At 36.0% G+C, this 17,264-nt stretch overlaps 1 protein-coding gene across 36 annotated transcripts in view; it reads left to right on the top strand.

The window, feature by feature from the left end:
- UNC80 (unc-80 homolog, NALCN channel complex subunit) overlaps positions 1 to 17,264 on the top strand; it is a 218,466-nt gene that overhangs the window by 82,815 nt on the left and 118,387 nt on the right. For all 36 annotated transcript variants that reach the window (XR_011540150.1, XR_011540151.1, XM_070619770.1 and 33 more), the window contains exon 22: positions 3,375 to 3,547. Coding sequence is in view for 34 of the 36 variants with exons in the window: in XM_070619770.1 (XP_070475871.1) it covers positions 3,375 to 3,547 (173 nt within the window). In the remaining 2 variants the exon portion in view is untranslated. The remainder of the gene's footprint in view (positions 1 to 3,374; positions 3,548 to 17,264) is intronic.

Below are 17,264 nucleotides of genomic sequence, written 5' to 3' on the forward strand. Positions count from 1 at the left end.
AATACAAAAGGTTATAATGTCTCCTTTTATATCTATTAATAATTGCTTTATTTATTTAGGTGCTGCTATGCTGGGTGCATAGTGTTCTACTATGAAAAGGTATACACCAAGAAATTAGAAAATCTAGATGAAATGGATAAATCCTTAGAATCATACAACCTTCCAAAACTGAATAAAGAAGAAATAGAGAATTTCAGTAGACCAGTTACCAGTAAGGAGATCAAAAGTGTAATCAAAAACCTCCCAAAACATAAAATTCCAGTACCAGATGGCTTCCCTGTTGAATTCTACCAAATGTTCAAAGAAGACATAATACCTATACCTCTCAAACTCTTCCAAAAAATTGAAGAGGAGGGTAAGCTTCCTAACTCATTCTAGAAAGCCAACATTACCCCGATACTAAAACCAGACATGGACAACACAAAAAAAGAAAATTACAGGCCAATATCACTGATGAACATTGATGAAGAAATCCTCAACAAAATACTAGCAAATTGAATACAACAATACACTAAAAGGATCATACACCATGATCAAGTGGGATTTATTCCAGGGATGCAGGGATGGTTCAACATCCACAAATCAATCAATGTGGTTAACAAACCACATTAACAAAATGAAGAATAAAGATCACATGATCATCTCAATAGATGCAGAGAAAGCATTTTACAAGACACAGAATCCATTTATGATAAAAACTCTGAATAAAATGGGTATAGAAGGAAAGTATCTCAACATAGTAAAGGCCATATATGAGAAACCCACAGCTAATATCATTCTCCATGGAGAAAAACTGAAATCTATCCTTCCACGAACAGGAACCAGGCAAGGATGCCCTCTTTCACCACTCTTATTTAACATAGTATTGGAAGTCCTAACCAGAGCAATCAGGCAAGATAAAGAAATAAAAGGGATCCAAATTGGAAAGGAAGAAGTGCAACTGTCACTATTTACAGATGACATGATTTTATATATAGAAAACCCTAAAGAATCCACTAAAAAACTTTTAGAAATAATAAATGAATGTGGTAAATTTGCAGCATACAAAATCAACATACAAAAATCAATTTGCATTTCTATACACTAATGACGAAGTAGCAGAAAGAGAAATTAAGAATACAATCCCTTTTACATTTGCAACAAAAATAATGAAATACCTAGGAAAAAAATCTTAACAAAAGACGTGAAAGATCCACACACTGAAAACTATAAAACATTATTGAAAGAAATTGAAGAAGACACAAAGGAATGGAAAGAGATTCTGTGCTCTTGGACTGGAAGAATTAACATAGTTAAAATGTCCAAACTTCCTAAACCAATCTATAGATTCAATGCAATGCCAATCAAAGTTCCAACAACATTTTTCACAAAAATAGAACAAAGAATCCAAAAATTTATGTGGAACAACAAAAGACCCTGAATAGCCAAAGGAATCTTGAGGAAAAAGAATAAAGCTGGAGATATCATACTGCCTGATTTCAAAATATACTACAAAGCTATAGTAACCAGAACAGCACAGTAGTGGCAGAAAAACAGACACACAGATCAATGGAATAGAACCAAGAGCTCAGAAAGAAATCCACGCATATATGGACAGTAATTTTCAACAAGGGAGCCAAGAGCGTACGATGGAGAAAGGAGAGTCTCTTCAATAAAAGATGCTGGGAAAACTGGACAGCCACATGTAAAAGAATGAAAGTAGACCATTATCTTGCACCATGCACAAAAATCAACTCCAAATGAATTAAAGACTTGAATTAAGACCTGAAACCATGAAAATTTTAGAGGAAAACATAGGCAGCATGCTCTTTGGCATCCATCTTAGCAGCATATTTTCAAGTAACATGCCTGACTGGGCAATGGAAACAAAAGAAGAAATAAACAAATGGGACTACATCAAACTAAAAATCTTCTGCACTGCAAAGGAAACCATCAACAAAATGAAAAGACAACCTAACAATTGGGTGAAGATATTGGCAAACCATATATGGGATAAGGGTTTAATATCCAAAATATGGAAAAAACTCATACATCTCAACAACAAAAAAACCAACAACCCAATTAAAAAGTGGGCAAAAAATCTTGAGAGATTTCTCCAAAGAAGATATATGGATGGCCAACAGGCATATGAAAAGATGCTCAACATCATTAGCTATCAGGGAAATGAAAATCAAAACTACAATGAAATATCACCTCACTCCAGTCAGAATGGCTATAATTAACAAGACAGGAAACAACAAGTGTTGGAGAGGTTGTGGAGAGAAGGGAGCCCTCATACACTGCTGGTGGGAGTGTAAACTGGTGCAGTCACTATGAAAAGCAGTATGGAGTTTCCTCAGAAAATTAAGAATAGATCTACCATATGATCCAGCTATTCCACTGCTGGGTATTTATCCAAAGAACTTGAAAACACTAATGCATAAAGATACATGCACCCCTATGTTCATTGCAGCCTTGTTCACAATAGCCAAGACTTGGAAGCAACCTAGGTGCCCATCAAGGGATGAATAGATAAAGAAGATGTGGTATTTATACATGACAGACTACTACTCAGCCGTAAGAAATGGTGAAATCCAGCCATTTGTGACAACATGGATGGACCTTGAGGGTATTAGGCTAAGCTAAATAAGTCAGAGGGAGAAAGTCAAATACTGTATGATCTCACTCATAAGTAGACGATAAAAACAACCACAAACAAACACATAGTAACAGAGATTCGATTGGTGGTTACCAGAGGGGAAGGGGTCAGGGGCTAGGGTGAAAGGGGTGATTTGGCACATGTGTGGTAATGTATTGTAATTAGTCCTTGGGTGTTGAACATGATGTAATCTACACAGAATTCGAAATATATTACAATGTACATCTGAAAGTTACAGAATGTTATAATCCAATATTACTGCAATTAAAAATGTGATAAACCAATGTTACCACAATAAAAAATTAATTAATTTTTAAAATTTGCAGAAAAATAAAATAGTCTTTATGGCAAGAGAGCAAAATCAGAAGACAAATTAATGAGTAAGAAATGACAAATAAATAAATAATTAAATAAATAAACCTAAAGCTGTCATCATTTAGAAAGGAGACCTGGTAGCAAAATGATATTTATATATTCAAATATTTAAATTTAAATAAACAAATATTTAAATTTGTATGTTTACATATTTATGTAAAAACCTGTATTTACATATGTCGTTTGTCACTAGATTCCGAAAGGTCAGGGTGTGTCCAAATAAGCTTTTGGATGGAGAGGAGGGAGGGGGAGTCAGGAGGAAGTTTTCAGGCCAACGCTACAGAAAACACGTTATTACAACTTTGAAGCTCTTGTTAAATCTGTGGTCCACTACACTCTTTCCTTCATTCATCCACCACAGGTTGCCACAGTTTTGACGACCATCTGTCTCCCAACCAAGATAGCGGAAAAAGCAAAAACGTCGTGAATCTGGGAGCAATCCGACAAGGCATGAAGCGATTTCAGTTCCTGTTAAACTGCTGTGAACCGGGCACAATTCCGGATGCGTCCATCCTGGCAGCTGCCTTGGATCTTGTAAGTTGTCAGGAGACTGCCCGCCCTGTTCCCGATTCCAGTGAATCCTGCTAATGGAGGGAAGGATGGATCCCTAATCCTAACCCTAACCGTGAGGCTGTGTTTTGTTTTGTTCTGTTTTCTGAGCGTTAGTGGCAAAAGGAGGAAGATAGGTGGTGAAAGAAAATAAAAAGGACAAAAATCGTAATAAATATGATCTGGGAAGTAGAATGTTTAGCATCATGATTAAAAATCTTTGAGGGCTCTGAAATCAGACTGCCTGGGTTAAAATCACTCGGCATTTACTAGCTAAACCTCTGTAAAATGAGAGTAAGAGTCATAATAATATTGTACCTACTCTTAGGGCTGGTGTGAGGATTAAATGAGATATTAGATGTAAAGGCCTCATCTCATGCCTGAAATATAGTAACTGCTCAATAAAGTAGGCTGTTATTATGATCATATTATTATTAGCCTTATGTCTGTCATGTGTTAGTCCTTTAAGCTCTGAGTCTTGGCTTAATTGTCTGCCAATTGGAGGAAAAATATGAATGAAGCATCAATTGAAGTTAATTGTGCAGAAGCGCTTGGACCCGCCTATGATGTTACACACCTGAAAGGGATTAGGGAGTATAAAGTGGATCTTGTTTAGAAAGTATTTTTGTCTGGTAAACTAGGCCCAGATGTGAGTTTTGAACTCAGCATCTCAATTTCCTTTATTTACTTCTGGTCTAATAAACTCTTCATATACTGTATAAACACTGGGTACAAAATACCAAGTATATATCAAGAAATAAAAGTGTTTTATTTTCACTTTTAAAAAAGAAAAACTAAAATGGACTTTGTTTACAACAAAAAACTTCAAACCTGTCTATAAACGATCCCTTTTCTAGGCTTTATAACACATGAATAATGACCACTGGTCACTCATATTTTATAGAAAACATGGAAAATCATCCAAACCTGATAATGTAATTCATGACATTTTTCTGTGACATTTGCAGCTTTTGCTCTCAGGATGTTTCGTAAGCAGCAAGCCTTAAATGCAAATACCACTGGAATCACTCAAAATGATGACTTGTCATTATGTAAGATTTTTCAGTCCATTTCCCATTCGCGGATGTTGGCCTTTGCAAAGATATATTTTTTAATTCCAAAATGTTCAATGTGTATTGATGTATGCTACAGTGACTGTAAAATGTAGAGAGTCACAGGTCTCCAGGAGAGCAGAGCCTGGTGGCAATTAAGCAATCAAAGAACAACGAGATGCCTGTCTACAGCAAGAGAACTTGACAAGGCAAGGAGCTTAAGAAATGCTCGTTAAAATATCCACAAATTCCTATTTTGTAACTCTCAGATTTGCAATGATTAGAAACTGTTGACAGGGTATAAAATCAGACATGACTACATGGTGTTGGTAGTAGCGGATGCTGAGGATTTTTTAGGGAACAGAAGGAAGTCTTGGAATAACAGGATGACAGTGAAGGTGCGGTCATGGTGAATGGAGCGCTCATTGGCTCCTCTCTGAGTATAAGTAATGTTGAACTGGATACAGTCATGGAGGAGGGGCAGTTCTCTAAGTATCAAATACATCAAATGGCAAGGGGGTGGAATTTAAAAGCCTGGAGTCACTGTGGCTTACAAGATGCTCATCATACAATAAGTAATTAATTAACTCAACCAGTGTCTATGGAGAGCTTCCTATGTGCCAGGCATGGTGCTACTGTTGATGGTAACGCAAGCACACTCAGTGGAGAGCTTCGCCTGTTTTGCACCTTTTCTTATGAAGATTATATTTGTAGAGTGATCTATTTTCCAGACTTCCTAGTGTACAACAGTCTAAAGTTAGTAAACTAATGACTAACATTTATTGCGTGCCTACTAGGTTTCTAAAGCAAAAAATTGAAGCTCAGAAAGACCAACTCACAGGGCAGGGCTACAAAGCCAGCAAAGGATAGAGGCAGATTAGAACCTGGGTCTGTCTTCACAGATCCTATATTTTGTACTCCACCATGTTGACTTTCTCTTAAAAAATTGTGTGAGATCACTATAGGAACTTACTTTTAAGCATGCACAATTAATAAATTCTTTATTTTTTACCTGATAGTTTAAATGCGATTAGGAAAGTAAAGATGACAGAAGCTAGTGGAACGGTCATTAAACTCACAGTGACAATTGCGCATTAGCATTTTACACATGGTTTAAGCTGTAATGTCCAAAGGTGTTGCCGTGTCCATCTTTATCTCAGTCCTAAAGTCATAGCTACTTTGGAAAATTTTTAGACAAGTGAGGCATCAAATTTCTCAAACAACTGCCTAATGAGATTAAGGAAAATGATAATACCAAACCATGTTATTTCAACTCGTAGAAGAATTGAGAGAGAGAGCTAGGCAGAGCTGGCCAAGAAATCAGAAAATGATGGGATAATAGCATTTGGACAACTATCAGTGAAATAGGCACCTGATGACAGAGATGACAGATTGTCTTTCACTCACTGGGAAGGTCTAGCCCTCACACTTTCAGACATCCTGAGCGGAAATCTCCACATGAATATGTATCATGCAATGAACTTTATGGAACAGCTCTTTTCATTCACTTCTCTTCCACATGAGAGAACAGAGGCCCCAAGAGCTGAAGTGACTTTACTCAAGGTCATATAAGCCGGTCAGTGCTCAAACTGGGCTCAGAGCAGAATTTTCTGATTCCCTTCAAGACTCTTAGCAATACCGTATGCTTTCTCAGTTAAAAAAAAAAAAAAAAAAAAAAAAAAAAATTAAATCAATCAGAATGAGTATCTCTTGATACATTGAAAATATACTTAAATGCATATGGTTTCCATAATAAAGAAGATTGTGAATGATTTTTAATGGTCCAAAAGCATTTGAATCTTTCCTTATCACATGAATACATGATGAATTGATAATAGGAAAATATATGAGATTTTTTAATCTAAAGGATCATACAGCACATTCACCCTCTAAGCCAGTGGTTCTTAACATTTTGGGGACATAGACTCTTTTAGGATTAGATGAAAGCTATGGAAGTTCTCCCAAGAGAAGTGCACCTACACACAAAATTTAGCATATAATATCAGAAGGTTCATGGACCAAAAACCCATTCATGAAATGAAAAACGTTAAGAACTCAATCTCAACTAAAGCATTATCACTGGCAAAATGAGACTCTTTAGTCAAGTAATTGGAATGATTTTATTAACATTTATTGATGATATAAAAACAGAAGGAATATTGCCTCCTACCTGGAAAGCTTTTAGGATTTATATAATATACATAGGCACGGGAGAAATAGGAGGCTTGTCACAAAGAATGCAACACATTTGAAGCTTGAGAAATCCCAATAGAACAAGTTAACACTGGTTTCTGACTGGAGAGTATTGTAAGAGCAATGTTGATGAATGCTTTGATAATCAAGTCTCTTGGGTGTTGAGATTTCATTCCCTCTCATCAAGTGGCTCTGGCCCCGTCTGATTTCCAACTGCTATAATGCTTACAGTCTCAAAGGAGATGTGATACAGGGGTTTTGAGGTACAAGTACACTCTATTCCTGGCTGTAGTTTGACTCCTACCATTAAGTTGGGCCAAACCCCATAGAAAACTTAAAATTTATTTTACTTCCCCAAAATAAGGCTATGTCCAAATAGTTGCCAAACCACTAAATTCTGCTTTCTTCCTTTCCTGTGGAACATACTCTGGCCCTGTTTTACCTCTAAATCTTATAATCTTGTGGTAAGAAATAAAATAAAGGCAGCTTGATGCTTATAATCAGTGTGTTGAGCCTCAAAGGGGCGTTTTCTGATCATTGTAGATGTCCAGTGGTGAAGTAGCTGCATTGGGAAGCAATGAGCTCTTTGTCTCTAGACTGGATTCAGTGGGGGCCAGTGTACAGTGGGCTTAAGAAGTGGGTGGTTAGTACAAGTTCCCTTCTTATCTGAGAGTCTTTGATTCTAGGTCAAAGCCAAGGAGTGTGTAGAGGTCAGAGGTCAGAATTCCAGAGGTCAGATTCAGTTAAGGATTATAGGAGCCCAGCGGTTTCCATTGTCAGACAAAGAGAGAATCCGGGTAGAGCTGGTTGGTTGAATAAAAGGGATAGGTGATGATAGTGGTAGTGGTTGTGGTGTGCTGGTAGTGGTGATGGTGGCAGAGGCGGTGGTACAGGATAACAGTAGTAACATTTTTGTTACACTTGATAGTTTATTAAGCACCTTCACATTCATTATTTTATTTATTTGTATGAGAGGAAAGGATCAAGCCAAGAAATCGTCCCCAAATAAGGGCACACTTAAATTCAGTTTCTCAGGTATGGAAAAGTGAAGGAACTGAAGTTACTGGTGAATTCTGAACAGTGGACTGAGGGGAAGGGAAATGTAGCTGCACGTCCCATGTGCTTGAATCAAAGTGGCATTCTGTGATTAGTTATTTGTACAGGTGTGACAACTGCAATTGTTTGTACCTGTTGATCGGGGTTAGGAGTTCCTCAGGATTGCTCTGACTTTCACAAATGTCTTCTGCTAAATGCGTTTTCAGCTTTTGCTTCCTCGGTCTTTGGCTTTACTTAATGTCTGATCTTATCTGCTTCCTGTCTTTCAGAAATGCATCACTTTTAAAATATGTTTTATATGTTTTCCAATGCATTGTGCTTTTAGTCATATAAATATATGAATGTATATACAAATATGTATGTAAATATAGGTAGGAATGTTTATATTTCTATCTAGTATTGAGACGTAGGTGTAGATATAAATGACATAGATGGATAGATTGATGACAGATAGATGATAGCTAAATGACAGATAGATGTGCGGATGCAGTGCAGATGTCGGTGTAGATACGGATACAGATACAGACATAGTTGTAGATTCTGCCGTTTCGTCAGATGGGATTTGGAAGAGGAAGGGAAAGATGAATATGTTCTGTTCACCACACATTCCAGTTCAACACGGTCTCCCATGTAGCTCTTATATTGTCTGTTTTTGTTGGACTTTGAACTTATTTTTTTTTTTAAAGATTTTATTTTCTCCTCTTTCTCCCCAAAGCCCCCCGGTACATAGTTGTATATTCTTCATTGTGGGTCCTTCTAGTTGTGGCATGTGGGACACCGCCTCAGCGTGGTTTGATGAGCAGTGTCATGTCCTCGCCCAGGATTCGAACCAATGAAACACTGGGCTGCCTGCAGCGGAGCGCACGAACTTAACCAGTCGGCCACGGGGCCAGCCCCCTGAACTTATTTGTTAAGTGCAGCTTTAAGACAATTTTTGCATTATAACATAATTTTTATTTCAAAACAGTGTTCGTTGTTTTATTGCCTTAGTTATAGAATTTAAATGTGGTATTTTTTGGCAGTTTTCTTCAGAATTAAAAAGTATCAAGTGGAAGAAATACTAGGAATGTCAGTGTTCAAAGTCTTGCCCATCTAAAGGTTTTTGTTTGCTGTGAACAATCCTCTTGTCGTTATCGCTGTGACTACTAAACTTAGGAATAATTGGTTCAATTTTAAGTCCAACGCAGCTCTTCCTAGCACTCTTTCTCTTTAATATAAATTTAATAGATGTAACTGGAAGGCATTTTTAAAAAGACATGTTTTAGAAAGGACTCTTTTCACTTCTAAGTTTATATAATCGACAAGCACAAAAATAGATAGAAAAATTAAACAGCTTAACCAAAAGGCACATCTGTTTTCTATATATTCCACGTAAAATAGTCTATCCTTTTTTATCCAGTTGAATTTATAACATGTACAGACATAGTGCTTTCTAATTGATTGGTAATTTATTTGCATGAGTGACACTCATAATAAGGTCAGTTTGCTTTAGGAGCAATTCCATGAATATAAGAAAAGCAGTGGGATCATAGAATTCTCCCTAATCTGTGCATGGAGAAAACCTAATTCCGGTTAATTATATAGCCTTATAAATAGAAAGCTTTAGGAGGAGTGATTATATAATTTTTGTCCAAACTGGGACACTTTTGGGAGTGAAAGGAGGTGCTATTGATAATTATACCAGTTAAACAGCCATAACTGGAACTATCCTGGGGAAATTGAGACATTTGGTCACCATAGGTATAGTCACACGTTCAGAGTCCCTGCATCAAATTTAACCCACATTTGGGCTTACCGTCAATAGACTGCCTGGTCATCAGTGCAGACCAGCTTCTTTCAAGGAGATAAGAACATATGCATAAGAAGAATTGCCAAAGCAAAATAATACTGTGTTCTCTTTTGAATCATAAGAAAAGTTTAAATAATTCAGTAATAACCCAAACTAAATCATCAAATTATTCACTTAATTCTAGTAGTACTCTTATATCATTGAATTTTTAAAAAGATTATAACTATGAAATGTAACATAAAAAGAATGTGTATCATAAATATGTAGAGTTTAAAGAAAAAAATTTAAATACCACATATCCACCACATATCTGACGCAATAGGACATTTCTGCTCTTTAAAATCCCCTGCATTCTCTTCTCTAACCACACACCCCCACCTCCCAGAACACACTGCTCTCTTGAATTTTGTTTTACTCTTTCTTGTGCTTGCTTTATTTTACCACATGAGTTTGTGTCCCTAGGGAATATATTGTTTTGTTTTACTTTCTTTGGCCTAGATTTGAGGTTCATTTACGTTAAAGCATGTTGTCCTCTTTCTGTTCAGTGTTAAATTTGAGTTCCTCCTTCTTGATGCTTTCAGCATTATGACATTAATTTTCGCTCATGAATCGTATTGGTTTGAATATACCACAGTTTACGTATCTATTCTGTGTTAGATGGACATTTTTATTTTTTCAAAATTTTGGCTATTTTCAATAATGCTTCCATGAATATTACTGCATATGGGCCTTGATTCACAATAGTTATCTAAATACACATAAGGATGGAATTATTGAGTCAGTTTTACTCTATGATGCCAAAGCATGTTTCAAAGCAGTTGCAATGATTACACATAGGCACTAACAGTGTATTAAAAGCTCTGATTGCTCTGTCTTCTTGCCAAAACTCGTATGTACAAGATTTTGATTTTTACCCATCTGATGCATTAGAGTAACAACACTTTACTCTATTTCAACCTTAAGTTTATTTTCTAGATTTATTTACCAGTCATGTTTCACTTCGGTGAAAGATCCCATTAATGTCTTTTGTTTATTCTTTTATTGGAGGATTATTTATCTTTTTATTGGTAATTTATAAAGACAGTATAGATAGTGTCAATAATAATCCATTTTCTGTTCTTTGCATTGCATCGTCTCCCAGTGTGTGGCTTGTTTTTTCTTCATTCCTTATGCTGTATTTTAATGAAGAGAATATTTTAATTTAACGTAATTTAATTCATCAAAGTTTTCCTTTATGGCTAGCATTTTTTATGTCTTTTTAAAGAAATCCCAAGATAATAAATATATTCTTAGATTTTCCTCTGAAAGTTTTAAAGTTTACATTTCACACTTGTCTTTAACTAGAATTTACTATGTGAATGGTAAGGATAGGAATTCGTTTTCTTTGTTTTCCTTTTGTTGACGTGGAAGCATAATTATTCTAGCATAATACATTGACTGGCTCATCCTTTACTCTCTGATGTTCGGTGCTGTCGTCATCGTGTGTCAGGCTTCCATACATGCATTGCTGAGATTCTGAGCTTTTCTATTCCATTCCGTGTGGACCCTGAGTGATTCTATTCTGTCTTAATGGCTGGGACTTTATTCATCACCTAGACTATTCTTGGCTCTTGGCTCTTCCATGTGACTTTTGTAATTAGCTTGTCAGGTTCCATGAAAATCCTTTGATTTATTCTTGGAATTCTATTGAGTCCACAGATAAATTTAGAGATGGTTGAAATTCAGATCTGAATTGATTATTCAAAGGTTCTATTTCTTTCTGAGTCAGTTAAGTAATTTTAATTTTTTTCAGTAATTTACCAATTTCACCTACATTTTCATATTTGTTGGCATAAAATTGTAACATTTTCTTATTAGTTCTTAATCTTTGCAGCAGCTTTAGGTATTTTATCTATTTTTATTCCTCAAAATATTTCCTTTCTTTTTTGATATTAGGCTTGCCAAATATTTGTTAATTTCATTAGTAGTTTTTAATGACCTTCTTAATTTTCTCTATTGTGTCTGTAATATTCTCTAATTCATTAATTCCTGCTCTTATTTTTGTTATTTCCTTCTTTTCACTTTTTCGTTGTGTTATTCCTTAGCTTATTAGTTGATTGCTTAGCTCTTAATTTTATTTTTTCTTTTCAAAACTGAACATTTAGGGGCCAGCCCAGTGGTGTAGCAGTTGAGTTTGCACACTCTGCTTTGGTGGCCTGGGTTTTTCCAGTTTGGATCCCAGGTGCAGACCTACACACAGATTATCCAGCCATGCTGTGGCGGGCGTCCTATATATAAAATAGAGGAAGATGGGCACAGGTGTTAGCTCAGGGCTACTCTTCCTCAGCAAAAAGAGGAGGATTGGTGGTGAACATTAGCTCAGGACTAATCTTCCTCAAAAAAAAAAAAAAAAACCTGAGCATTTAGCTATTAATTTCCCTCTAAGTACTACTTTAGCTACATGCCATAAATTTTGATAAGTAGTATTTTTGTTATGACTTATTTTTAAGTACTTTTTAATTTCTTTAGTGATTTCTTTTTTGACCTATGGATTATTTAGATTATGTAGGTGTGTGTTTCAATTTATAAATTCCAGGGTTTTGTTAGGAATCCGTTTGTTATTGACTTTTCAGATACTGATTCTTTGGAATTAATTTACATTTGCTTTACGAACTAGATCATTATCAGTTTTCATAAATGTCCCACGTGTGGTTGAAAACCATGTGTATTCTCTATTTGTTGGGTACGGTGTTTTATATTCTAATCTTATACATCCTTATCTTCTTCCCCTCACTGCTTGATCTGTAAATTACTAAATTGATTGTGTTAAAATCTCCACTGTGATGGCAGATTTGTCCATTTATACTTGTAGTTCCAACAGTTTTTGTTTTGTTTATTTAGAAGCAGACAGTTTAGAAGAGTACCATGTTTCTGGTGCTGTGAACCTTTTATCACTTTGTCTAGTGACTCAGTTTATTTCTAGTAATGCTTTTCACCTTAATGTATATTTTTCTGTGATACTAATATGGCTGAAACAATTTTATTTGGTTAGTATGGTCCTAGTATGTCTTTCTGCCAATCTTTTACTTTCAAGTTTTCTACATCTTTATGTTTTAGGTATGTCTCTTATAAAAATCTTATATTTGAATTTTTATACCATTTTAATAATCTTTTTTCCTAAAAAATTTGTTACATTTGCACAGGTTGTGATTACTGAATAAATTCACTTCTGCCTTCGTTTGCCTATTACATTTTTGTTGTTGTTCATTGTGTATGTGTTTTCATTTCCATTTCATGCCTTCTTTTAAATTGTGTTGGATTTTGTTTTATTTCTCTTGCTTTGGTTTGTTTTTTTTCAAATTTCCCTTTACTAGTTTGGAAATTATTACATTCTATTTGTGCTTTTAAAAACTGCATATATATTTAACTAAATGAAACCTAAAGTTAATGGGTATCTTTACTCTTCTCTCAAACAATAAAAGACTGTAGAGGGTTTTAACCCCATCAAGATTTAGTTCTTTCCTGTTTTTGCTTTAATATTGACAAAGTAGACATTATTTTTATTGATTTTTGGGAAAATGATTTTTAAATTTACTCAGAAGCTTAGCATATTCTTTGCTCACCATTTCTCCTTGCATCTCTGATGTTCCTTCTAAGACCTATATCCCTCTTCTGAAGGAAACCTTTCAGAAGTTAGTGATGATTGATTGGCAGTAGCTCTCTCAGCTACAGTTTACTTGGAAATGTATTTTGGTCTCAATCTTGAAAGAAACTTTTGCTGAAATTATGATTATAGACTAACATTTTCTTTCTGTACTTCAAAGATATCATCTCATTCTCTTCTGCTGTAATTGACACTTCTTTATAGGTAATCTGTCCCCCCTCATTTAGTTGCTTTTAATACCTTCTCTTTATTGTTGATATTTTTCACTTTCACTAAAATATTTTATTTCCCTTTACTAGTTTGGAAACTATTATATTCTATTTGTGTTTCTAGCTTATTTTTCTTATTTGGGGTTCATTAAGCCCCTGAATCATGTAATTGGCCTATTACATCTATTCCGGAAAATTTTCAACTGTTATCTCTTCAAAGATTGTGTTCTTCACATTTCTCTATTCTTTACTTCTAGAAATTGAAAACAAGTATGATAGATATTCTCCCTTTATCCTCTGTCTTTGACAACCTCTCTTTCATATTTTTCATTTCTTTGTCTCTTTCTGTGCTACATCCTGGGTAATTTTCTGAGAATTTCTTCCATTTCCTGTTTTCTCTTTTTAACTGTGTTTAATCTTGTGGTTCTTAAGGAAGGGAAATTTTCCCACCAGGGGACATTTGGCAGTGTCTGGAGGAATTTTTGGTTGCCACAACTCAGGGATTGCTACTGCCATCTAGTGGGTAGATACCAAAGATGCTGATAAACCTCCCATGATACATAGTGTGGCCCCCACAAAGAAAGATGGTCAATGGTGTTGAAGTTGGAAAAACCTGATCTAATCTGTGTTTTAGTCTATTCGTTGAATTTTAAATTTCAAGTACTACATACTACATTTTTATTTGTAAGAGTTCTATTTGATTCTTGTTTTAAAACTGCCTGTTCAACTTTGAGAATCTAATTCCTTCACCATACTTTCAATACCCACATGAATATTTAAATGTATTTGATACACTATGATTCCAATAACTGCAGTCTTTGTGTATTTGATTCTGCTCTTTGTTACTTCTGCTGACTCTTGCCCCTGGTGGATTATTTTCTTATGTATTTTTAATGTGAGCTTAACTCCTTGGAACTTTATCTGTGGGATAAAGACGTGTGTTAAAAGTGGCATTATCCAACAGACCAGCAACATCAACATTACCTGTGAGCAGGTTAGAAATGCACATTTTCAGGCCCTGCAACAGATTACTGCATTGGAATCTCTGGGGTGAGACCAAGGAATCTAATTTATCCATATTCCCAAGTAACTCTTATGTACACTCAAGTTTGAAGGTTCAGGAAGGGCTGGTTTAAAGTATTCCTCCAGAGAGGATTTCCATTTCTTTTGCCAGGCACTTGGAAACATCACCAACCTAACATCTTTTTGAAACTTTTCGGGGGGTGAGGAACATGGAAATAGTGCCCATTCTGGTCCCAACTTAGTGAGAATGCAGGTTGTTGATTAGGAGTTCTCATAAAAGACTTTTTGCCTCTTTTTTTTTCCTGCTCTACCCAGAGCCAAGTCTAGTGAGGTGAGCCGACCTCCATGGGGCAGATCTTTTCTCATTCATCCATCGAGGGTGGCTTCCACTTGGGATCTTGGCTTTCTACAGGAGTGTATGACCTGACATCCCGCTCTGCTTGGGCTTGTGGCCTATTGAAAGCCCGTGCTCTGGTCTCTCTGTACTCAGTAGCAACCCCAGGGGCAAGCATCCCCGCACTAGCTCACACCCTCCCCCCTCCCCCCCAAATTGCCCTTTCTTGTAATTTCTACTCTCCAATGGTCTATTATCTCATGTTAGAAACAAAAGCAAAAACAAAATGAAGAAATGTTTGGATATTTTATTCAGCATTTTCAGGTGTCTAAACCAAAAGAACTTTGTCTTCACACCTAATCCATCATATTGTCAGAAACCGAACTCCGCATTTGATTTTTAAAATACTTATCCAAAATATTAGCAGGATCTGAGTAAGTGTTAACATGACTAACCATCCAGATCCTGTACTGAACAATAATGCCTGCCTCTGGCCTGGCAACTGAGTCATTTCATTGCCCACAGCTACTGTAGAGACGGGCGGGGGCAGAGGTGCTGTGTCAGTTACTGCGTGATCTCAGTCAGACAGAGAAGTCAAGACAGGCGATAAAGACTGACTCACAAGCCCATGCCCTCTAGCAGACCAGCTTCCAGTGCACACTCAAACCCACAATAACTGCTTATTCCATAGGTTTTAAATAACACCAGGAAGAGCTTTCTATTTTATTGTAAGGCAGTAAAAATATTATGTAATTCCCCAGGGGTCAACATAAAATACTCAGTCTTTAAAACCATTAGTTCCTGTCCCATGTTGTTATCTAACAAGTTTTCAGGATCAGTCAGGGCTTCTTCTCCCATAAGTTTAGATACGGTCCTTAAGGGAAAGAACTGTATTGCAATTATAACCTTCAATTAACCATCGTATCTGGTAGCAATATTTTGTAGGTCCTGAGGTAAAATAAAGCACAGCTATTTGAATTAGTATCCAATTCTCTGCTTCACTTTCATAAGGGAAACATTCAATATACGTAACGATCTTATAAAATGCAGGAAAAAGTGACACAGGAAGTCAAGGAAAAGCAGCCTGAAGCTTGAAGTTTCCTAGTTTGGGATGTTAGAGAAATCTAACATTGCTGTGTAATGACCTTCTCATGACATTTTGTAATGTTAACTAGATAACTGTAGCCATTGCAAAGAACGCCTAACATAAGATCAAACCATGTGAAATTGTTAGTATTCAACTATTTTTGACCTTTAAACTTAGAAATTCTGTGTGGTTCAACCTAAGATTTTGTCTTCCCAGTTAAGATTGATTCTTGCTTGTCTGGGAACTATGAAGGCATGGTGTAGTGGCACAGAAACCATTCTGTGGCGTTATGGAACATCAAAAGGTAATCTGGCAGCCTGTTAATAAGAAAGAGGAAATTTAAATGTGCCTACTTTTCTTTCAGGGCCACAAGCAAAATTCTCTCTGGTATGCCAACGGTGTCAAATCTTGTTTAGATAGTCACTTGACTATTCCTCTGATACTCTGCTTCTTTTCAGCTATGCAGCATTCTTCTGATTTGTTTTTCTCCATTTGTGCTGTTTTTCTCTGTCATGTGAATCCATCCCTATCCTTTCTGTCATGCCTCCATTTTTTACTGCTTCTTCAGATTGCACTGAGCCATAAGAGGTAAGCTCCATCAAAAGAGGAAAAATTAACTTTCCTTTATGTCCAGGAAGAATCCTTTGTCCAAGGTATTCCATAATCCTGCTTCTAAAATCAATACCTTCTACGCTACACTTTGAAAGAAATTGATAATGAAAAAAATTCCTAACAGCCACACCCACACTAGAATGCCTTGAATGCTCTTTCACATATACTGTGAAGTCAGTACTTGTTGCTAAGTATCTTGTACTAGGATGCACAGTAGAGTACTTAGCTTTATGACTCAACAACTCCCTCAGTTGTCTGTACAGTAATATGCACAAAACAACACCCTAGAAATTGGTATTATTTAGTGCCATCTTGACTATAGGACTCCCCAGCCTGCCTTCACCCACCAGGTTTTAAAAATTATAAGAAAAAGACAATATTTGAGTTATTCTGTGTTATCATCCTTTAATGCAGACAGTGACATTTCCAAAAGTTGCTGGGTTTCACAATTTACATAGATCAAACTCATTATATAATAACAACTTTCCCTTTAATGTTGTTCTGTTTACTTGCTGGGAGTTATTTTCAGGTTGATCTCAATTCCATTTCCAAACTTAGCTTAGGATTTCCTGGGGCCAGTAACTGATAATATCTGAGTTTTATCCTAAGAGGCTTTTGAAAGAAGAGAATTGAAATTGCTTTTCATTAAAAGTTCCTTGAGCTCCCTAAGCAAATAAAATCATTTCTTCTAAAGAAGACAAGCC

This window comes from Equus przewalskii, chromosome 5, assembly GCF_037783145.1.
Source record: "Equus przewalskii isolate Varuska chromosome 5, EquPr2, whole genome shotgun sequence".
In the NCBI taxonomy this organism is placed as follows: domain Eukaryota; kingdom Metazoa; phylum Chordata; class Mammalia; order Perissodactyla; family Equidae; genus Equus; species Equus przewalskii.